Source organism: Temnothorax americanus, unplaced genomic scaffold, assembly GCF_048541705.1.
Source record: "Temnothorax americanus isolate GAGA-0224 unplaced genomic scaffold, ASM4854170v1 Scaffold3, whole genome shotgun sequence".
Classification (NCBI taxonomy): Eukaryota; Metazoa; Arthropoda; class Insecta; order Hymenoptera; family Formicidae; genus Temnothorax; species Temnothorax americanus.
The window spans coordinates 7,933,808-7,957,903 of NW_027509442.1; the positions used below are offsets into that span (position 1 = coordinate 7,933,808).

At 32.4% G+C, this 24,096-nt stretch overlaps 1 protein-coding gene across 5 annotated transcripts; it reads right to left on the minus strand.

The window, feature by feature from the left end:
* Positions 1–237: 237 nt before the first annotated feature.
* Npc1a (Niemann-Pick type C-1a) lies at positions 238–22,988 on the minus strand. Of its 5 annotated transcripts, none has more exons than XR_013257765.1 (20): positions 22,520–22,988; positions 19,063–19,414; positions 18,673–18,965; positions 17,321–17,513; positions 15,737–15,865; positions 13,979–14,098; positions 13,656–13,873; positions 13,208–13,509; positions 12,337–12,534; positions 12,068–12,269; positions 11,681–11,978; positions 11,467–11,594; positions 10,996–11,250; positions 10,748–10,911; positions 10,524–10,636; positions 9,848–10,431; positions 9,146–9,334; positions 8,757–8,844; positions 7,581–7,795; positions 3,776–3,893 (listed from the first exon to the last, which is right to left on the minus strand). XR_013257765.1 is itself a non-coding variant. In XM_077411573.1 (20 exons), exons 1-20 carry the CDS (start codon positions 22,655–22,657, stop codon positions 3,888–3,890), a joined length of 4,062 nt encoding a protein of 1,353 aa, XP_077267699.1. In that variant the 5' UTR covers positions 22,658–22,988; the 3' UTR covers positions 3,776–3,887. The 5 variants fall into 5 exon arrangements, 4 of the variants coding, with proteins under 4 accessions (XP_077267697.1, XP_077267700.1, XP_077267699.1 ...); XM_077411573.1 differs by having other exon boundaries at positions 7,704–7,795; XM_077411572.1 differs by having other exon boundaries at positions 7,632–7,795.
* Between the last annotated feature and the right edge of the window lie 1,108 nt (positions 22,989–24,096).

Genomic DNA, 24,096 nt, shown 5'->3' on the forward strand with positions numbered 1-24,096 from the left:
TATATTAATCATGTCTTTCTGGAATAATTCCTTTTCTTGAAAACTGTGATAATGTATTTCCAGATCGATAATTAGAATTTTTAAATCATAATGTGTGTGTGTGTGTGTGTGTGTGTGTGTGTGTGTGTGTGTGTGTGTGTGTGTGTGTGTGTGTGTGTGTGTGCGCGCGCGCGTGTGTGTGTGCGTGCGTGCGTGTGTTGTGTAAGCACAAAACTGCAAATTACGATAAACAGTATATATAGATTTTCTGAAATATAATTGAACAAAATAATATAATGCAATTATATGGTACAAACAAGAGAAAATTTATTTCTATTTATGTGACAACACACAATACGCTTTGCATGCTACTTGAGATGCTTCTCTGAGTTTTCTTTTCTTTCATTTTCCGTTTATCCATCATAACATTATAATTTAATTTGACGCTTACACTTTTTCACTCCTTCACAATATTTCATATTTATATCGAAGCTTCTATTGATATGCATTTCGTCATATACATAGTGCAGTGTAAATCGAAGATCATTTACGATTAGTACTCTTCGAACAAACCAGTATAATATACATTAATTTAACGAAAGATATCGCTTCATACGTATATCGAACACACGCGTATGTCTGCCAGACAATAAACTTGTACATACATTTCACGACATATTTTTTTGTATACCATTTATAACATTTAACGCAGCCATCGCTCTTTTTCGTGTCTTATACATTCATCTGCACGCAAATACATACATCGCAATAACAACTTGAGAAATATTAACAACTTCGTGTGTATCTAGCGAGTTCCTTTCTTTTGTAATTGTATGTACTGCTTGACGATTGGTATAAAAGTTACACTCTATATAAAACGCTCCGAATCCATAAGTTCTTTCAAACAGGAAGTAAGCATCAGGCATTTAGAAAAACATATTGAGATTAATTTACCCGCTAAAGTTTTTGTTATGTATACAAACAAAAGACACTGTTGCAAAATTTGTTACATATACATCGAACAAAAACGTCGTATTTCATAAAGAACTTACGTCGACAAAGCGCACTAATGCGATAAGATTAGCGAATCTACTCCGCATTGGAAACCTAGCAATTGAATGTAATATAAACTATTCCATTCTATTTCATTCGACCAAAACCTTACATAATTCTAAATATTCGACTAAATTATAATAAATTCGTGCCTAAATAATCAACCAGTAATCAAACTTCTTGTTGGAATAATAGAATACAGTCAGCAAAGCCTGAGATTGCAAAGCTTAGCAAAGAAAAATGTACTTGAATACATATTTTGCGATTCTCTCAATTAGTTTTAATCATTCAAATATAACACAAGTATATTTTGAACAGGTCGATTGTTAGGATTGATAAGATTCGTCGTTCGTTTCTTTGAGGTTTTTGCTTACTAAGGATCACAAAATCAATTCTTGTACAATTTATATAAGTATATAACGTGTGATAGAGCTTTTTATCTGCAATGCTTTTTAAATCTTTTATTGCATGTAGCAATAAGAAACTTAGACATTTTTAAACTAATGTATGATCCATGCTACGTGAGATTCTAAGCTATATTTGTATTAGTTGTTTCATGTAATTTATTTATTTAACTTCTAGCGTAAAAGAGAGAGATAATTCATGCGTTTATTTCCTCATTTTCGTAATTAAGTAATGACTTAATCCCATCGATGATTATTTTCGAGCTCGATTTGATGCTTCTGCTGAAGTAATTTACCACTTTATAATTTCTACAACAAACTCAATTTATTTCCAGTCATTCAGGTGTACCCATACATTTATAATATTTATAAAGTTTTCAAATTTCATTACTTTATTCTTCTTTTTCATGAAAAAGACAAATACATTCTCCGTTATATTGAAATATGGTACAATTTTTCATGTGTACTTCTTGTAGCCTGTTTTCAATGTAGCCTGTTTACAAATTAGCTTGCCTAATTTTCTGCATTGTAGGGTTAGAGAACGAATGCTTTAATAAAAAGCAACAGAGAAACAGCTATCTCCTGAAAATAGTTATATACAAATAACACAAAATTTTAGCCAATCAAAACGAAACAAAACGATATTTAAAAGAGCATCTTAAAGATTCATATTTTACGTCTCTTTACACGTCTCTCAGATATTTATGTTGCCTGAACATCTAATAATTATATGGAATAGAAAAGAAATCGGACATTCTCTCTCGAATTGTGAGGATTATCGCTAAAGTTTTCAAAAAATAATCTCAAAAAACAGCATAATAAAAATAATGTGAAAAATATTTGAATCTTACAATTAGAAATAATGTTCTCTATTGATCCATAGTAAGCTAGCGACAAGGAAACTATTACTTTGCCTGGCCTTAATTTAATATCTTAACATGTCATAAAATCGGAACTTGGTAATAAAGCAGGATATTTACCTAAGAAATAGACAAAACATACTTAAATCTAACCAACAATACTGATAATTATACATTTTACGACGGAAATTTAATCTTTAAGTAACATGGTGAAGATTTACAACATTCATACCATTTATGCCAAGAATATATATTCACATACGCGTAATGATACCAATGATTAGTATGTAATAAATTAGTATGTAATAAATTCTCTGATGATTTTTTATTATCGAACATTCATTAACGGAATTCTTACAAAGGTAATCTGAAGCCAAAGGTAATCAGTGTGAAAAATCCAAAATAATTTCAGATGTACTGATGTAGCAAGATAATCGAATGATCTGTTAAGATTCAGAATAATTGTTGGACTTGGATGGATGGCTTCACCATGGAACTTATGGATTATTGTAAGACTTGAAAACTTAAATCCTGATATAGATATCATCTCTATTTGCGACTATCAAAATTGATTGTATGCGTTTCATGCATCACTCAACTTGTATACTGACTATGGACGGCATATAGAACAATTATATTTAGTTAATGACTAATTTAACCATAGTTCCAAATATATGAAATCTTGAAGTGTAATATTATTTTTGATATTATCACTAAAATAAACCACGGCAATGGTTATTTTACAAATGATACCAACCTCTCTTAGATAATTTATACATTAATAAATTCAATATCGTTTTAACTGTCAATATTTTAATGTCATAATTATGTAAGTAATAACTGGATATCGATATCAGAAAAAAAGATTCATGTCAATTGAGAAATGCATTAAACAAAAAAAAATGCATTTTATATCCGTCACGTTTTCATCACCATTCTCAATAAATTTGTTTAATGAGTAGTAAGAAAACAAAAATTCTTCATTCTCTAGATAAATTATATTCTACTTAAAATCGATCACGCATATGATTAAGCGTTCGCACGTGCGAAATATTTTAATTTCGAACAGTCTGTGAGAATCTATAATATTACATTAAAAAAGAAAAGAAAGCCTTGCCCGAAATAAATATGCTAAAAATGACGAAGACTTAGAACTATACAAATTTATTTATCGCTAAAATATAATGCCAGATATGAACGTAGATGGACATGTTCACCAGTCTCGAAGAATTTCGTAGAAACAGTTCGTTTTAAACTTTGTATATTTCGGAGGAGAGATTTCGTGAAAGAGAGAGAACTCTCTCAGTTCACAATGGCTCAAGATAAACGATTCTATTGACACTTATTTAATAGATTCACTTCGGTCCTTCTAAGTACAAAAATTGCATCCGATTAAATCGGTGGTTAATTCTTCGTTAGAATATTACATGGTGATCAGTCGCATCGATGGAGTTCACACTGGCGTAGGAAGTGGACGCGCGTTGATAGTTGTCGTTTTGGAGTAGAGGAGAATCCGGCTTGTCACGTTCGTGACGCCTAGCTTCACTTCCGCTCGCGAGTTCGCGGGCTCTTCTACGCCCTCGGCGCGACATCACGCCTGAAATAACAAAAAAGCACACTTTAAGCATCTTAAATATTTATCCCATCTAGCGTAATCTCCCATCGCACTGTGTGATTACATTAAAATTGTATGATTAAGATTGTGCTGTTGTATGATAACATTGCTCAATACCTATGACTTTTTTTTGTGTACATATAATTTTCTACGTGTCTGTAACATTTCTATTTCTATTTATATATACAGGATATATACAAGAGAAGCAACTCATTAAATATAACACAATATAATATTTCATGCAACTACAAATATGCTCACATTCTTGTAAAAAATAATACTAAATCTTCAAACATTTCTTCAAGTAGGCGAAATAATGTACACGCATTTACAAAATATAACACATATAACATTACAAAATTTCGAGAATCTCTCTTTGAAGAAAACAATTTTTTCCCTTATTTTTTTTAGATATTAGCACAAATTAACTATAAATTAAAATACATATTGGCATTTACCAATATATACTGAAAATCGTGCAATTACAAAATAAATTTACTATAAAATAAATTTTTAAAATTTTAATCATTAACAGGAGTTTTTCATATATTGCCGTTTATTATGACATTTTGATAAAAATGATATATAATATTTATCCATATATAGTCAGCAGAAAAATGTAAGTTTTAATTCAAAATTGTAAAACGTGAGAGTTATAGATTTAAATGTTATAGAAATTTATATGAACATTTTCACTATTTAATTTATTCATGTATTCTTGACAATTTTTTTATGTAATTTATGTAATTTATCTATCTAACTTAACTCTCTCAGATTGAAAATGTTTTTAATTATACTTCGTTATTCATGTCAAATTATCTTCTACTAATTTCATATTTATTATATTTTTACAATATTATACGATAGATGAAAAGTTGTTATGTTGTCATATTGACAAATACAATATTCATATCTACCACGGATATCTTTTACAATTAGAGCAAGACATTAAAAAAGTATACAACGATTATCTTAAATAACAGATTAACCCCTATAAAAGATATATATTGAAAAAGTTTTAATATATGAGATCTAAAAATAATTTGTGACATTATATGGAAAAAGGATAAAATTGCAATGTGTGAGCACCACATGTGTGTGATCTTATTCTACACATTTTTCTTTTTCACCAGTGATAATATTTTTGGATTTTCATATCTCTGTAATCAATAATTTTATAGCAGCATAAAATCAATCTATATTTACTAGGAATTTGATTTCAAAATTCGACAAAGAACTATTCAATTATTGGTCAATGCATAATCTCAGAGATTATACAGGATGAGTTTTATTTCGTGTGCCAATTATCTCTGCCAACCATCTCAGAAAATATTGATTTCGTGGAAAAATGTTTCAGATAGAAGTTGGAGGATTCAGAGGGCCCGTGTCGGGCCCGGTAGGGTCCAAAATCTTTAGATCGTTTATTGGCCTCCTCTGAATCCTCCAACTTATATCGGAAACATTTTTCCACGAAATCAATATTTTCTGAAATAATTGGCAGAGATGTTTGGCACACGAAACAAAACTCACTCTGTATATGTTGCAATACATATGTAATTGCATGATGCTATGCAATATATGTACGGTTACGTTATAGAAAATATACTGATAAAGCAACATTTTTTTTTTATGTATTAAGATACATTGCATTAACCAAATAGTGACAGGCACAAAAACATGACGCATAAAGGCACTAACATATATGTAAGGTAAAAACTATAATTATCTTTAATATTTCTGAAAAAGTAAGATTTAAAAAAAATTTGTTCAACAAAAATTGTATGGTACACAAGAGAGCATCGTATGGCGGTAACACTTGTATTCTAGAATGCATCAAATTAATTCCTAGATCAAAAGCACTTTTTTAAATTAAATGTTATAGTTTTGTGTTTATTTTCTATAATAACATCTATTAAAATAAATATAATAGCCTATGACATAAGATCATTAATGAAGATCATTTGTGACAAAAATATTTTGGAATGTACTCCAATATTATAACTCTTAACTGGTGATTCAGTCATATACATTTAAGGAATCTATAGAGAGAAACACAGGAATCTATTGAATATTTACTATATTGCAAAATATTAACTGGTAATTTAGTCAAAATTAAGAAGTTTAGTGAAGCACAATAATATTTACTATTAGAATATATCAGAAATTTAATACATAGATTACCTACTGCTTTATAATACTGCTTCTGTATATCGCACAATTTTTGTTAGATTTCTTTCTCCCATTTTTTAAGGTATTGAAGACCGTCGGCGTAGTCTTCGCACACCATGTATAATAATAATTAGAATAATATACAAAAATAACTCATCATTTAACATCATAAAGTGAACGTAGCATGTTTTTAAAAAGCTTTTCCATCCCACACTCATTAATATGGTTAGAAACATCTCGAATACAAACTTTAAATGCATGATATAACTAGAACAATCTTAACGATCACAATTAATAAGTTACTCAAATTAAAGTGTCAGCTAATATACAGGGTGATTATAAATCTTTGTCTAGCTTTAGGTGTTCATAACTTCCGTTCTAATAAAATTAATCTAAAAAACATTAGAATACAAGTTTAGTGAAGCTTCATATGCACATTAAGATTGATCTATTAATAAAAATTTTTCTATCTGATTTTTTTACACATTAATTTTATTATAGGTGGATGTATATAGACCGAAGCATGCACGTATATGATTGTATATAGACTGTAAGTTATGAATACAAAATAAATTCTTATAGCTATTTAGGCTGCGTTTAGAAACATCACCCGAGTGCCGAAAATCTATAGTGCACGTAACATACGCTGTAGGATTTTCAGCAATCGGGTGATGTTTCTGAACGCACCCCTAATATAGTGGAATCGGTTAGACTGAGAATACGCGTTTATAATTTAAACAAGGTTATACATATGTTATTTACTGTCGTATCAGCAGCATTATTTTGTTATGCATAAGACGGCGTTAATGCAATATTTTCCTATAAAATTTTGTCAAGACTCTCTTTAAATTTTGACCTTCGAGATTGGAAGATTGCACACACACACACACACATTTTCTTCCATATATAAATAAATTAAATTAAAAATAAGAGAAAAACACTACATTGACGCAAAAAGTGCAATTACATACTTTTTGAATTTGTTTATCGTACAAATTCTTACTATTTAATATTGTAAATATTATATGTTAAATATATGTTATATATATGTTAAAAATATGTTAAAATGAATTGAAAGTTATATATACATGTTTAAATAATAATATAATACATATTTTGAATAATTCTTAAAGTTTTCGCATATGTGTATGAAATTAAAATAACGTGCTTGAGACTCTTGTGATTTTAAAATAGGTTTACAAAAAGAACATATCAGATAGTTTCACAAACTTATGTAAATTGGGAAAAAATATAATATCATTTTAGTCTCCCAACCTATTATATTTAAATCCAAAATAAGAGAGCAATAATCTGTAATATTAAAAAGAATTGCACTTTCTGGGGATGCATATTCACATGTGCTAAATAACGATAATGTTAAATCGACAATATTAAATAATATTGTACTTTGAAAACTCAGTCTATCTGTGCAAAATAAACAACACGAAAATACGATGACAGATTTTGGACATAGAAGAAAAAAATACTAAGAAATTTTACCACATGTCAAAACGTGGACGTTCCTTTTTTATATTCAGATGCTCTGCATACCTATCTGTCACATTCAAGCACTTTGAACGTAGGTGTGGTTGTAGTGGGTGTGGGAGAATTGTGTTTGCTTACACGATGATTCAAGGATGTCTCTTGCACGTTGTCCAGATTTCCATGCATCGCTCTCTTGTGATTCGCCAATTTCTCTTTGTTCATGGGTGAGCCTAAAACCACCAGGGGCCATGGTGCCAGTCCGCATTACTCAAAAAATGTATATTTAAAGAACACGTTTCTTCTCAATGAAGAAGACTAAGCGCAGACGTTAGTAAAGAAATTTGACATAGAAATATTTCAATTTGTTACTCTTTGTCGAATTTGAAAAGCTGCTCGTATTAATTACATACATGAAAGGCTGAAGGTTTTTGCAATACACATAGGGATATGAAAATGAAATTTTAATTAATATAACACTGGTGAATCCAAATAAAAATGATTGTTTAACCATTCTATTTCCTTCCTAAGCGTTAAAATGCTTCTAATGCTTTTTAAAACTGTAGTGACTAGACTATCAAGTGTATCTAGCAATAAAATCTGAATTTACACAAAATATGCCTCATGCAACATAAAGTGTTAATAATACATGTGAACAACATATATTTGAATATATAAAATTATTAAAATTTTGGAAACATATACAAAACATATTTTTCAAAGAGAGAAATTAAAAAATCATTTTTAGCCAAAATATCAAAATTTGTCTACCAGATCCCAATATTATATATTAAAGAGAAAAACAAAGAAAAAACTAGATTTTGTCTCAGATCAAATATTTGGGAGTTATGTTGTAACTCAGTCCAAAATGCAGAAACTCATATTTCAATAAATGTTTTACACGCAGAAAATATTAAAAATTTGAAAATTTATCCTTATCTTCAATAATTTTTCAGATACATAAAACGATATAAAACACGTCAAAATATTTTCAAAGTTATATTTTCTCATCAAACACACAGTTGAATAAACTTTAATAAATACAAAATAGTATATGCTGATAAGCATGTGATGAGAATCAGAAGACTTGAGTTACCGAAGAATGTAACATAGACTTTTCTGGCATACATGTAGATATACCAACAAAAAATTGTATATATAATAGTTGTCATAATTATGACAACACTATCTTACCTATATAACTTAGCAGTACCGGCAAAAAGATGAGACCATGTGCCGCTCCAAATAGTACAATGCCCAAATACATTCTGAAGTAAAATACCTGCAAATATCTCTTAGCTGAGTAATTCCGAGTAATTTTATACAATTGAAATATGAACAAACAGAACACCAATTATCTACGTTATAATCATGATTGATTGATAATAATATTACAAGTACTTAAAATCATTTTAAAAGGATCGAGAGAAGCTGCTATTAAAAAATCAATAAATATAAATACTTTAATATTTCAAATTACTTTTAAACTAAAAGCCGAGTATGTTTCTTGATCGCAATGATTGATAATTTAAATATTAGACAATTGGCGTTCTATTTAATGTTATAATAGAACAAAGACAAACCTGGAAAATTTGACTTTTTGCAAAGCCCAGTACTATAATACCGCCAAACTTTGTCAGCGTAATACCGCTAAATACTGAGCTTCCCATATTTGTCAATGCATCTGCGACTCTTTCAACTCTAGTTGCTTGAACTGACACAGAGAAAGAATGTACCAGATGACTGCAAAACTCGACGGCTATACCAACTGCCTATAATAAAAATCAACATTGAACGATACATTTTCCACAACTGTTACATAGTAGATTTTTCTGAACTACTTTTTAGCTGTATTTATTTAATTTTTATATTTTTTTTGTCACTTTCTTTGTTCTCGCAGTACATTAATATCATAAAAACATAGAAATATAATTATATAATAAATATATATTTGAATTACACAAATGAGATATAAAGTTCCTTAAAAAAAGAGCATTCATAGCAATAATATATGAAATGTTATCCATTTATTTTAATATTAACGAAAAAAACATATTTATGTCTTGAAAATATAAGCAGAAATAATTTAAAATAATTGAAAATAAAATATGGAAAAGAAATCAACAAATTTTTATAATATAAACATTTCATTATTCTATTTAATAATATATATCCCATCTTGAATTTTTTTAAATATACAACTATAAAAAATGTCCAGATACCAATAGATCGATTTATATAACAATGTGTACTAAAATCCACTGTTCTTGCAATAATCAACTTACCATGACAAGATTCACCAGAGATACTGCATTCAAAGTTATATGCCACCAATACATTAAACCACCAATATTAACGACGATCATTGTGATTGTAATTAGAACCACAAGTGATGAGAAGATATCCAAACCCATTAGCAAGAAAGTAACCACAAATATAGCAAGCAATGAGATTCCTATGCTCTGCAACGTGTCGGGCCACATAGTCAGATACTGCTCGTAAAATACATAGAAAACACTGTAGGGAAAAACTTCTACGGTAGTGTTTTTACTGAGCCTTCTCAAGTTACAGTTGAGCATGTTTGTAATATTCGCCGCCACTACTCTGGCTGCTCTCATCGATTCATAATAATCGGCCGATGTCTTGAGAATAGTGTGATAAGCCATGAAATAAGAAGCACCGACTGTCGACATTCCCGTGTTAGGATCGGTAATGTAATTCACACCATGTCCGTAAGCTGCATGACCCCCTTTAGCACATGTCTCGTCGGGATTGTCTTGTAGGAAGAACGATACATATTTGTTGAAGTCAACGGGCACTGGTCTGTTGTATTCGTTCAAAGTGGCATTACAAAGAGAACAGTGCCGATCTGCAATCCAAAAATATGTGAAAAATAACTCGATTAAAATAGGAAAATATAACATACGTGATTATATCAATTTCTTAAAGAAAAATACGTACCGGTATGCGGACAAAATGAATTGTTCGTAGGAAAATATCTGCAACAACCGTATAATCCCGACCAATCGATATAATCATCCATCCAAGATGAAGCAGGCTTAGCTATGTAAGTTCTATTAAAAAAAAGAGAAAAAAATTGATAATATTTTTCAGTAAAATCTAAAGACACGTAAACATGAAATTAGATTTATTCGTGAAATTTTCTGTTTCTTATAGCAATATACCTATTTGGTTGTTTAGATGCACTAAATATTTGCGTCGACACTGAATCGCTATTACAATACTGTCCACCGCACACTAAGTTTTGCATTTTCGTATCTGAATAATTTAGGCCATCTTTAACAACAAAATACATTGGCGGCCCGATAGATAAGTAATTATTCAAGAACTGAAAAAAGCAAAAATTTCAATTTTTGTATAATTTTTTATAATTCGTATTCAGCTTGATATTTTTGCTTTATCGATTACATACCTGGAAATATTTAAGCACAAAACTATCTTCGGGCATAGAAAGTTCCTGATCTAGGCCAATTTCGATATGCGGTATTACGGCAATACTGCTGCAGAGCCAACCGAAAAACACAACCATCACAATTGCGCGAACCCATTTTTGCAGCAATAATGGGACGTATCCAACTTTGAAAATTTTATACAGTACTCCATCTACCACTTCTTCCCCATCATCTCGCTTGGAGCGAATAAAGCAACATACATCTAGCCTATTATTCTAAAATCATAAAAAGATATCTTGATCATTTAGTGTGATCATGAATATGTGAATATGTAAAATTTACGTGAGCGAGAAAGAGAGGGAGAGAAAAGGATCTCTCTTATAAAATTGCAATAAAAGTTAAATCACTACAAAGTCTTGTTGACAAAAAAAAACGTTGAATGGATTAGAATAATTAAAGTATTAACATAAATTGTCTTGTATAAAACATACCGCGTGCCGAATTGTGTCAAGTGCTAAAAGACTGACAAAACATGTGATTTGTAATATGAAATCTACTAATAATGCCATTCCAGCATAGAGGGCAAACGCTTTCACGGCAGGCATATCAGAGAGGCCACCTGTAGACAAAAAGAAATATTAATTGCAACAACTTCGTCGCATACAATTTTCGTGTATGTTTACAATATCTTATGCTGACACATACCAAGGAAGAAACAACAGCTTTCCGACACACTTGTGAGTAACATACTAGGACCAACTTGACCTAATGTACGACCGATATGTTCCGGGATCGATTCATTCGGGCGTCTGCCTTCTCTCTGATGAGTTTGAACGAGAATAAAAATATTATCTACTCCGACTGCCAGCACCAAGAATGGAATGACCTCAATGATGATTAGTGTAGCTGGTATACCAATAAAACCGAACAATCCAACCGAACAAATCACAGACGCCAACACTATAAGTACACCTCCAAGTCCAAGAGTAATCTTAGAATCGTGCTAAAATGTAAATTGATTATATATTAAAATATTAGTAATATTAAATAAGATGCGAAAGGAAAAGAAAGCACGTGGCATAAGATTCTCACCAAAAGACGGGAACACGATCTAATTTGGCCAAGAGACACCGCAATATATCCAAACATAATGATATATGATACCAGAATGGTTACAATGTCCGATTGAGATTCACGATTCAGTTCATCCTCGATAGAACGTTCGGACGTAAACGCTATGTTCATAAATGCCGGTTTTCTTGTTGCCGTCCAATTTTTCATAAAGTTGATATAGCTGAAATTTGGATATAAATGAAATATAATCTATAAGATAAGATTTCGAATTTGCCGCGTAAATTTACCTTTCTTCCCATTCCATAGCGGGTAACAACTTGGCTTTGTTGTGATAATTGTTTACGAGAAAAGTAAGGATTATAGCAGTTGCCTTTTCATATGGTGGATTGTGAAGATCTTGCCCCGGAGACAAAAATCCACCTACTGCAATTGCTGGCTCTACAGGACCGCCATAAAGTGCGAGGCATTCAGGATTATATGCATTTCTGAAAGAAAAATACATAAACGTAATATATATATATATATATATATATATATATATATATCTCAAGAGATATTACACTTATATTTCCCAGATACTTGATATTTATTATAACATATCAACAGTAATTCTCATCAACTTTTGTTATATTTTTTAAAAAATTGATCTTAAAAGTGTCAAGTTCATATCGTAATTTTTCACTTTTTTATATCAATATAAAAAAAATTATCTAAAGTAGATCCTATCATTAGAATACATAGTTTTCTTTCTAATAATAATATAAATTCTTCATATATATATATATATATATATATATATAAACATATTACATTTTCAAATTTTATTACTTTTATGTGTGTCTCTATGATTTTTGTTATTTTGCTTATATTTTATTTCTATATATAATATAATAAATATAAATAAATAAATATGGGATGACGCGTAGTTCTGTGTGAGACGAATCGACTCATAGTCGGTGCGTTCGACTCTCGCACACGTCATGCCTGTGAACTTTGTACATACAAGATTGATTGAAGAGTTTAAGGTTGTCAGTGAAGGAATATGAGGTAAACTTGTATGAGTAACTTGATTCGAGAACTCGCATAGTTCAAGAAACAGGAGTTTAAATAAATAAATATTACATTAAATATACAATTTTTTTTGCTTCCATCACTTACTGCGAGCAAACTCTGAAGTGGTCCAAATAGTTCACTGTGTAATTCCCTTCTTCGTCTGAATCTTCAAACTTTTCTAAATCGTCTTGCCAGTAACCCCAAATACTTTGAATAGCGCATTGCGAAACAGTCGTCGGACCAGTAAATGGTCCAGTTAAAGGAGCAAAACATATATTCGCTAATGTATAGTTGTTAGGAGTAATTATACTCTTAATACCTTCTTGCAATTCAAAGACTGTTTTTAGAAAAGTGTTATTAAACACAGGACCAAATACAATTGGGCCATCAGAGGTCTTGTGTACGATCTGTAATTAATATTAGACAATTATACATACAGAATAATAAAAAAACAATTACAGTAGCGCTTTTCTTATTTCGTAAAATATGTATTAAGAATATAACTTGTTCTCTATGCAAAGATAATAGTCTAATATATTTCTGTAATACATACATTCGGTAAGCCAACGGAAGTAATAATAATTTGTTCAGTTCGATAAAAGGGTTCAAAATGTTTATCGAAATATTCCCTTTCGACGCGCGATCGGGAATGCGGGGATGCCCATAATTCCACAGGATCTGTAGTAATTTGCATGTATTTTATGCCATGTCCCAAGGCAACAATCAATAGAAAGCCAAGGAAAAGTATTAACCAAGGTCGAGAAGCGCAAACTACAAAAGAATATTAGTCGTTGTAAGCAAATATAGAGCAATATTATAATCGAATTTTGTGTAAACTATATCACAAAATGTAAAAAAATTAACTATTTTACTTACCTGTTCCCCACTTGCAGAAGAATTCTTGCAAAAATTTGTCAGTATTTGCTCCAAGCTTCTCAATAAACGTGGATTGTTCTTCGTCAAATTCAGCTGGCAACTCATCGCTAGATATGACACCTAAAAACATTTATATAAAGTATAATAAATTTTCAAAACTTATAAATTCCAATTAAGCACCATTATGCGGTTTAAGCAATCTTGAGTGCACGTGCTGTAAACAATTAACATTCTATCATCCATAATGAATATAATAATGCTATAAGTAACTAATAATTTCTTATACAAGACAGTATAAAAATATTCTATAAAAAACGTTAAAATGTTCCTAAAATAAGTAATCTTTACGAGATTAACAATAATAAAAAGTACAGTGCCTTAAACATAATTATAATTAACAATGTTGAGACAATATTACATTTAAAAAAGTTAAATTTCTTATATATATAAATATAATTCTTTAATTAATTAACTTTACTTAAAAATACACAACAAATTAAAATTTTTTTACATTACTGAAATTACTAATCTTGTTAACTTACAAGAAAATGACGTTTAACATTTAACAGTAATATAGAATATGTACAATTTAGAATAGTTACGACTAATTATAAATGTTAAAATATAAAGAAGTCTCCTCAATAATATTAAAGATTTCATTTCATTAATTTTACAAGAAATAATAAAATATAATTTGTGCTTAAAGTGCTTTAAATTTTTATTTTGATAATTTCCAAAAATTATAGGGATCTTCTATTTGAATGTGCCATATCTTGCACATGAAGTGACATGTACATATACAAAATATTAGACAATAAAGCTTCATTGCGCTTTATAATTCATTTTTCACAGAAATTATTTTCCAACGCTATTATGGGGAATTTTTTCTTGATTAAGCTTATATACGGCACATTTTCCTCATCTTAAAATTATCTATTTAAAGCAGTGCCGCCTATCACATACACGTAACATTTTGTACCAAACATGCAAAATATTAAGTATTGTGTGTGTGTATGTGCGTGTGTGTGTGTGTGCGCGCGCGCGCGCGCGCGCGCGCGTGTGTGTGCATATATATATATTTTATATATATATATATATATATATACATACATATATATATATGTATGTATATAAAATTTAAACGCAACATTAAAACACAAAACATATGAAATACTTATACAACACAATTTTTGTGAGCAGAAAAATACATTTATATAAATATTTTCAATTATAGAGATTTTTTAAGAAAATCTATACTTCCTTATGAAACTTCTTTATAAAAATATTCTTAAAGTTATTTATGAAAAAAAGAGTATTTATATCATATACAAATCATAATGAAATTGTTATGCAATGTAATAGATTATCCGAATATATCTCGTCAAGTTCATGCATTTTATGAATTTTTTACTATAATTATATAAAATGCAAACTTTTTTTTTCAAGCGTCACTCTTAAGCATTTAGACTTTTAGTGCAATTGTATAGTTACGTATCATAATTTATCATGTAAATTGCATTGCAAAAGAAATATAAGTTATGTACAGCTTAACGCTATAAACAGAACATTTAATAAATCCAAATGTAGACAATTGGGAAAATAAGTGGGAAAATTTGTCTAATACGCAATTGACATCCTGGCAGGCATAATCAGCAAAGGCTGAAAATAAAGCGAAAGACAGAAAAGCTATGAAGCAACAGAAAAGCTAAAACAGTAATGACGAATACATCGAAGCTCTTTAGAATCGAAAAAACCTACTAGAACGCTTAGACTGAAGTGGACTGTCTTCTTGGTCAGCGGCAAGGGCAATACGAGCACCATCTCCTGGGTGTAATCCGGCAGCTAGCCGTCTACCCACCTGTCTTCCTACCTCCTCTCCTCGTGCAACTATACATATGCGCACACCATACATACACAACCTATAGTCTGTACTCATTTGTATGATATACTCAAGTATTATATGAAAATCATATGTGCTTCAAATAGTTGACATAACAAAGTAAAAACTCGTTCCGCACACGACAAAAGTTATTTGAGTCACACTTGATACAACCTAAATGATACCACGATAATATTACATATGCGTTAATTCATAAAGTAACAAAAAAAAGTAAAAAGTAGTGCAAATGTTAACAATAACAGACTTGTAAGAAAAATATTCTATAAGAACGTGTGCAGCGAATGTTTCATAAACTAAAGTGTAAACATACCATCGTTATAAAAGGTTATTTAAGAGATTATTTTCTTCTAATCTTGAAGATTTTGTATAGCTTTATGTATGTGTAAACATGATTATCTTTATATTAATTTAAAAAATACAACTATATTTGCGAAACTGTAGATGGAACAATAATACGTATTATCATTCAATACGTCTCTTGATACTTTTCACAAAAATAATGTTTGTTTTTTAACGTATTTGTAAATAAGAAACCAAGATTTCACGGTGTTATTATACATGTCTTTCGAACGTTCAAATGAAATAAATCAAGTGCAAGAAAAAAAATCTCACCAAAAAACCAAAAAAAATTCCAGCAATAAAAAACATCCAAGAATCGTTAGAATAAATTAATCATATAATCAACTTTTCACTACACTTCCACACTTGATTTATATCGTCACTAAGAGATAATTAATAATAATAATAACCCAAGTTAACATTACAACTACAATTAGTCAACATGTTTAATAACGTATATGCAAAATATAATTAAAAAAAAAATAGCTTCACGTGAAAAAGACACATGCATTTTCCATTTCCTTAATTTGTTGCAATATTTAGTAATAATTTTTAAAATGTTTTAATCATGTTGTAGGATAATTAATTTATTTTTATCATCTGAAATATCTCTTTGTGTTTTTAAGAATAGTCTGCAAGTCTAAAGCACGTATTTCAAGCATCAGTTGTAATACCAACAATAGTACGTGAGTGCTTCTTCAGACCGTGCATTATAAATCCTATATTGTTTATAATAAAAGATAATCTTTAATGACAAGAAATATCCTTCATCTATGAAAAATGTTGAACGTGATGTAAATGCAAATTTTCAAAGTCATTTAAAGTTGTATAAATTTACATTGCAAATTTATCAAGTTAATTATAACATTGTGTAAAAAAAATAATTATAAAATAATTTTAAAATTTCGAAAAAAATTGAGAAAGATAATATATGCCAAACGGAATAATCTTGTCTTTAGACATTTTCTTTCCTATTCTTAAGAGCAAAAAGATATATATATTAAGTAGAGATATTTTAAATAATAAAGATTATAATGGACCTCCCTATACATATTTAAAGAATATATACTTTTGAAATGCACAAACAGGGTTAAATTTCTTACCTATACGCTTCCTATGACTGAAACACATCATTAACAGAAGGAAAAGGCAGGTGCCACATATAAAAATAATTGTCATTATAACTTCGTAACCATCGTAACCAAATATTGAGAACGGTTTTGGTAGTGGAGGCATCGGTGGTGGTACTGGACAACTTTGTTCACAATCGACGCAACTGCAAGCTGGAGTATTTTTCTATAAAAAAGTTAAAACATAAATTTTTGTAATCATCAATCTCTTTTGTTATACCGTCTTGTTTGCATATTTCATTCGTGTCTTATAATAAAAAAAAAAAACAATTTACATAGATGCTCTTTGAATCTCTTTTTTACTGAATGACAATAATAGAGTGGTCCGATATTCACCGTCAGTACTGAAAATCTATAATATACGTCAGTATTTGCAGTAAATATCGGAACGCAGTCTCAATACAGAATGCTTTTAAATTAAATAATACTAAAAATATTGTATATAATATACAATTTAAAATGTCCTAAACACGTCTAACGCATCACGTTTTAAACAACTTGGATGATTTTTCATTTTAGTGTCATTCGATGTAAGAAAAATATATTCCTTTTCCATTTTAAAATAGCATATTTATAATTTTAAAAACAATAATTTTGAAGAACGTTTTATCGCATCATATTTATTTTTTGAAACAAAGTCCAACATTTTTTTCGTATATGAAATAATAGGCAAATTATATTTAGATTTTCAACTTTTGGATCCTATAGTACATACACATAAAAAAGTATATCTTATATATATTAATTTTAATCATGCATATGCTTTATTACAAAAATTAAATAAATAAAATATTATATATTATAATTCCGTGGAAATATAAAATAAACTAATCTATTTATCTTAACTCTCATGAATATTACATGAGTTGTTAAGAACTCGTTATTCTTGATCACCTGCTTTTGACTACCATTAAATTGCAGACTGATAAAAAGTATGATTGTGTGTGCATTAATCAGCAAAAAATCTAACCACTCACAGTCTTGTTCTTTTTCTGTTACTTATTCATTACATTTGTCATGTATAACGCAAAGTAAGAGTCGTTCAGAAAACTCGTGTGTGAAGCAAAGAAAAAAGTGATTTATCAGTACTTGACAGATTCTTATAGGAGAAATATGTGTAGGTACGGAATGCCGTATGCACTTTGCGCTATACACTTGTTTTATTAAAAAGTTTTACGCTGTCAATGACGTTTATAGATTTAAAAGAGCATTCGTGCGACATACATTTTTGTACGTCGTGTTCACGCGGAAAGTTAACGTTGTATATTTTATACGCATATACATTTCTGAGATAAAAAAAATTCTATTAAAAAAATAATACTAACGTTTAGCGCCGTACTGCATGGTGTGATTGGAGGGTCTAATGGCACAAATGATCCGACAGGTTTGTCAGTATTCACATATGTGATTTGGAAAGGTACGTAAACATTATTCTCCGCATCACCCATATAGTGAAACCATTTCAAAGGAGTACATCTACTTGCACCCCACTCTCCGCACATTAAATCCAATGCTAACTGCCCCGTACTCGGCACTGACACCTTATTACACGAGTTAAACGTGCCGTCAAGATATTTATTTGTCACGTATATCGCTATCCCGTTAATATATTCTACACCTGGAAAGAGATTCAAAATAGTGAACGGCGTATCAAAATGTTATAAACATAAAATATTAAATCTTAAACATATTAAATGATGAAATATAATACGTACCATTTGCTTCGCCTTTCTCCGTAATGTTGATAAATTTGCTTTGGTTAACAGCGCATGTAAAATCGCAAAAATGTTTCACTAAATTATCTAAGCAACTAGGGCATCTTTTTAGAAAATTTGACGCAAGCTTGATATTTGAGTCTAACGTAGCAAGCTGAGTCGTATCGCAGCAGGTATTAATTCCTTTGCCGTCATCCACCAACAAATGTGGACAATGCTTAGCCAACAATTTTTGCCCTTCAGACGCCAATGGCTTCGGTGGTCCATCGTAAGGACAATACTTTTTGTGCATAGCTGCATCCGTGTAACATACTCCATACCATATACAACGATCATTTTCTTGACTGACAACCTGTTTGGAAATATAAACATGTTTAGACTTTCATTAAATAATCTACTCTTTCGCGAAACAAAACAGCGCGCGCGATAGACGTAGCTTGAACTCGTTGCGACGTAAGATATTTTTCTCATGTTACCGTATCTAACGTATTACTAACGTGTATTAGTATCTGTAACGGATTAAATATCGTCGTCGTCGATGGGTGTCAAATTTTACTGGCCACGCTCATGCAGGCATACTATATAAGAATATATAGAGTATTATACACATAAGGCCGTTCCTACGCGAGTTCTTCATGACCCGCGCATTAAAGTCTGATGAGATTTATAAGAGTCAACGAGCTGAATTAATGATTTAATTCACCTAATATAAAACACACGATCGAATAAAGAACTTTAACAAAGGAATGATATATATTTCGTTTCTCATTATAAATGATATTTCTATATACAGCGAGGTACACCACGACTAGCAATGGTAATAATATTGTCTAAAACACGTACTCGATCGTTCCAAATTAATTCCAAGTTTATTCAAGTAGTATATTAATTTATTAGACGTATCGTTTACTTCCGCGAGAGACATATTTATTCTCTCTTCTGGTTACGACGTTTTATATTTTATTTAAAACAAATATTCGTTTGAATTTATTTCTGTTACAAGTTATAACGTCTGTTAGAAGAAGAAAGAAAAGAAAGATAGGGTTAGATAAGCGATATGAGCAAGGGCGCTATCTTACGCGCATGAGAGTGTAAGACAGCGCTCTTGTTAATTTCACATTAGGAATCTTCCCTGGAAGGTCTCTATTTCGCGTGGCTACAACAACGATATAACTAAAAAAAATTATCATTTTTTTACGCGTTTGCAAAAAACGGCTTAAAGAATTCAACAAACTAAATGAAGAGCTAACGTAATGTAGTTGGATACTTTTATTCCTCTAATATGTAGCTAGATACATTTCGTTCTCTACAATCAATTCGTACACCGAACGATGTATTAGAAAATAATATTATATCAAATTTTAATAATTCAAAACATTCAAACTCATTTACTGGAAAACTTAATTTTTTGACGTACGTTATCGTTACAGCAATAAATGAGCGATATATTACACGAGAAACTATATATACGTTCGGTATCAGCTCTTCGTATATGAGTCACCCGTTTATAAGGAGGTATAAGTCACGCAATGGGCGTTATACTTTGGATTATGCCCGGCACGAACCGTAGAACGTTTTCAATCGTTTTTACAAATATTTCGTGATAAAACACGAAAAGAAAAAAAAACGCGCACGTTACACAATCTTATCGGATTTTAACAACCTAGCGAAAAAACTTCCATTCGCAGGCATAGCATATTTCACGGATAATTTAACTTCTGTCATGCGTGCGCATATGAAAATCTAACTGACGAGACGTCTGATGCGAAGAACGGTAGGAAATAATATCTATTATATCTATTACATCAAAAACAATTCTTTAATATTTATTCTATTTACACGTTATCACATTGCAATTAAATGCATCTAGATAAGTCTCGAGTCTCAAGTAGATATACCATGACGTAAGACGGAATCTTTAAGCAGAATTACTGGCATTAACAATAGCCTTGTTTCTAGCTGCACTCGTTAACTCTTTCCCGTCGCGACGCGAACAGACAACCGCGCTGAGAAATCAGGGTAACGACTCTCGACGCGAGAACGTGGCACGATATACATAATATTACACTTAATAAATAACAATTATTTATGTATCTGAACTCGTTAATTAAGCAGACGTAGCGAGCGGTCGTATAGGTATACTTCTTAAAAAAACCTAATAAATTTCTACCATCTGATTTAGAACTAAAATTCGTGGAATTCTGACGTATTTTATAATAAAAAAAAAAAGAGTACGAACTAGTTTAAGTCTAAAATCCGTAGTCCAAAAAGTATATTACAACTGAAGAGATAAAAGCTCAATCTCTCTCTCTTTCGTTTTGAGGTACAGAAAATAATTGTATAGAAAAAAATAAATTGTATCAAATTACGTCTGTTCTCTCTTACACTTTTCACAAGCACAGACATGGTTCTATCAGTTTTGCGTTAATTAATTAAATATCTATAGGTATATATATATATAGACTCAATATATTTATTCTTTCTTTTCCCTTATTATTTTCAAAGTGCACTTTTATATATGTATACGCATAGTCATCTTATATTTTAAACAAGAAAATATAGATAAAGCTAAATGGAACACAGTTGTTGCGTGACGTAGATATATAGAGATGCTTCGTGTGTGCGTGTGCTTCGCAATCCTACATTCTTTGTTCGATGGTATAAATGGTCAACAACTATCGCTATCGTCGTTTAGCGAAAACGAACCGACTTTCTTTCCTCGGTATTACAAATACCTACATGTTGGCGAAGGATCTAAAAACGGGAAACGCGCGCGCGCGCGCGTAAATTAACGGAGGTCGCGAGTCGCGACATAAACGGGCAAAAGCTATTCTAGAATATTTGTCTCGTTGACGGATACGAGGATGCAAGTTGGCTCGTTGGCTAGCTCGCGAAATCAGCCTGTCAAAAACATTTCTCGTCGGCCTCGACTGGCCTCGACCCACAAACGCGAAAACATGTTGCGCGCGTTGTTATTCAAGACACCTGGCTTTTCCAGGCTTTTCTCGGAGTTTGGACGGCGGTCGAAAGTCCGCGCTCCGCAGGAACGAGTCGAATCGAATTTCTCGGAAGACGGGAAAGGCAGTTATAGGCTTTCACGGCGATCAGCCGAGGTGACGTCACGCGTCGCGTAAGCGCCCCGTCGATCCTACTTTGCTGGGGTGTGGACAGTGTACGGCAGTTAGCACGGTATAGAATAGAGACAGGTAGGGAAAGATGTACATACATCGTGGTGTGTGCGCGTGTGTGTGCTGCTTCGTACTCCCGTCACCCGTGCGAGAGACGGGAGAGACGAGGGAACGGGAAGCGGGAAAGAGAGAGAGAACGAGAGCGTTGACGCGACGCACGCGCGTCGCGCGTGGAGCACGAGCGTCGCAAAAAGGATACGCGACGCATATACCTGACACCTGACTTGACCGTCGTCGCGTACCTTGTACGCGGAACGCGGATTACTCACCGGACTCGCGAGGCTGGACAAGGTCAGCAGAAACAGCAACAGAGACCGAAGAACGTCGTTGCGCGTCACGGACGCGCCTATCAAAGTCCGATGGACGGCCGCGGCCGCGGCCGCGCTCGTTAAACTAGTCCTGTGCATCGCGTGGCGTTTGGCGTTTGGCCCCGCTCAATCTCGCTCGAGCTCTGCCGGATACGCGCGACGTATCACAAGGCGAACATCGCACGCGGAAACACCTTCGGGCCTCCTTCGATGGACCTCGACTCCGTCCTCCGTCTTGCGAACGATCGACCACACTGCTCGAGCGTCACTGCCGACAATGCCGATATTGCCGATCGCCAACTGCTCACGACTCACCGCGACTCACGACTGGCCACGACCACGACCTGGCACCAGGCACGACTCAGCAGACTCAGCACGACTGCTGCTGCGGTGCGCGGTGCTGCCGCTGCCCGCTCCCGCTCTGCCCGCGTTCGTCAACGTCAATCGCCGCGCTCGGCCGCGCTCGGCCACGCTCGGCTCACTCGGCTGTCGGCCAACCCCGCCACGCCGCGCCGCTGCGAGCGCCCCTAGCGGCGCCCGGCTGTTATTAATATTAATCCGGTGACCGGTGACCCGCCGTGACTCGAATCACCTCGAATCGCACAAATCACGCGAAGCAGCTGCGTATCTCATAAATCTCATTACTTACCTCTTGATGCGCTCGGATAAGAGTCAAGAGTGCGCAAGACGTTTCGAGGCTTTAATAGTTGGCGCGATCGGCGCGATGGCGAGCTACGTACCGCGCAAACATCGCCATCGCGCAAAAAGCAAGCAATAATAACAGCTTATACATGCATGAGTTTCGCGTGGCGCTTCATACTGATTAATCACGTGATCGCGATTACCTTTGAGTCTTTCTCGGCACGATGCCAAATTTCGCTATGCGAATCCAACATAATAACGACAACGCGTTAGCGTAAAGCCATGAAAGAAGTACACGTGGAAACCAGTAGGAAATCCTGCGGTTGCAAAGCTTCAGTTTTGAAAGTCTCGCTAATATATTGATAAAAATTCCAGTTAGTTTGCGTTTGTACTTCGTTGGGAGATCCATATAGACGAAAACCGCTCTTCTACTTTCAAAGCGAATCGTCCGCGCGTAATACAAACAAATTATCCCTGCTTCTCTTCGGAAAGTAAGAATTGAAAAATTAACGGAACGTTGTATCAAACAATAATGCGTTTTCTATCTTGAAAACTAGGCCTTTGTCCATTGACTTGTGCATATTCCTCTATATTCTTATCTATATAATAATATCCACTTCGCAGCTTCCGTCGAGAAGCGATATGAGTAATTGCGACGAACACAATGAATCGTTCGCTCTCCAGAAATGAAATAGTATATATCCAAATGGATTTCAAATCTGACGTGTACGTTCTAAATAATAAATAAAGTCAATACGCGCGTAGGGGATTTATAAAAGAAATGCTTAAAGAGAGGGAAACAAGTGACAGATTTAGAACGCGCCGTGCTTTTTAATCGAAAACCTTGATCTCGTGCAATGTTATTCATATAGAGATAAATTTCTTTATATACAAGG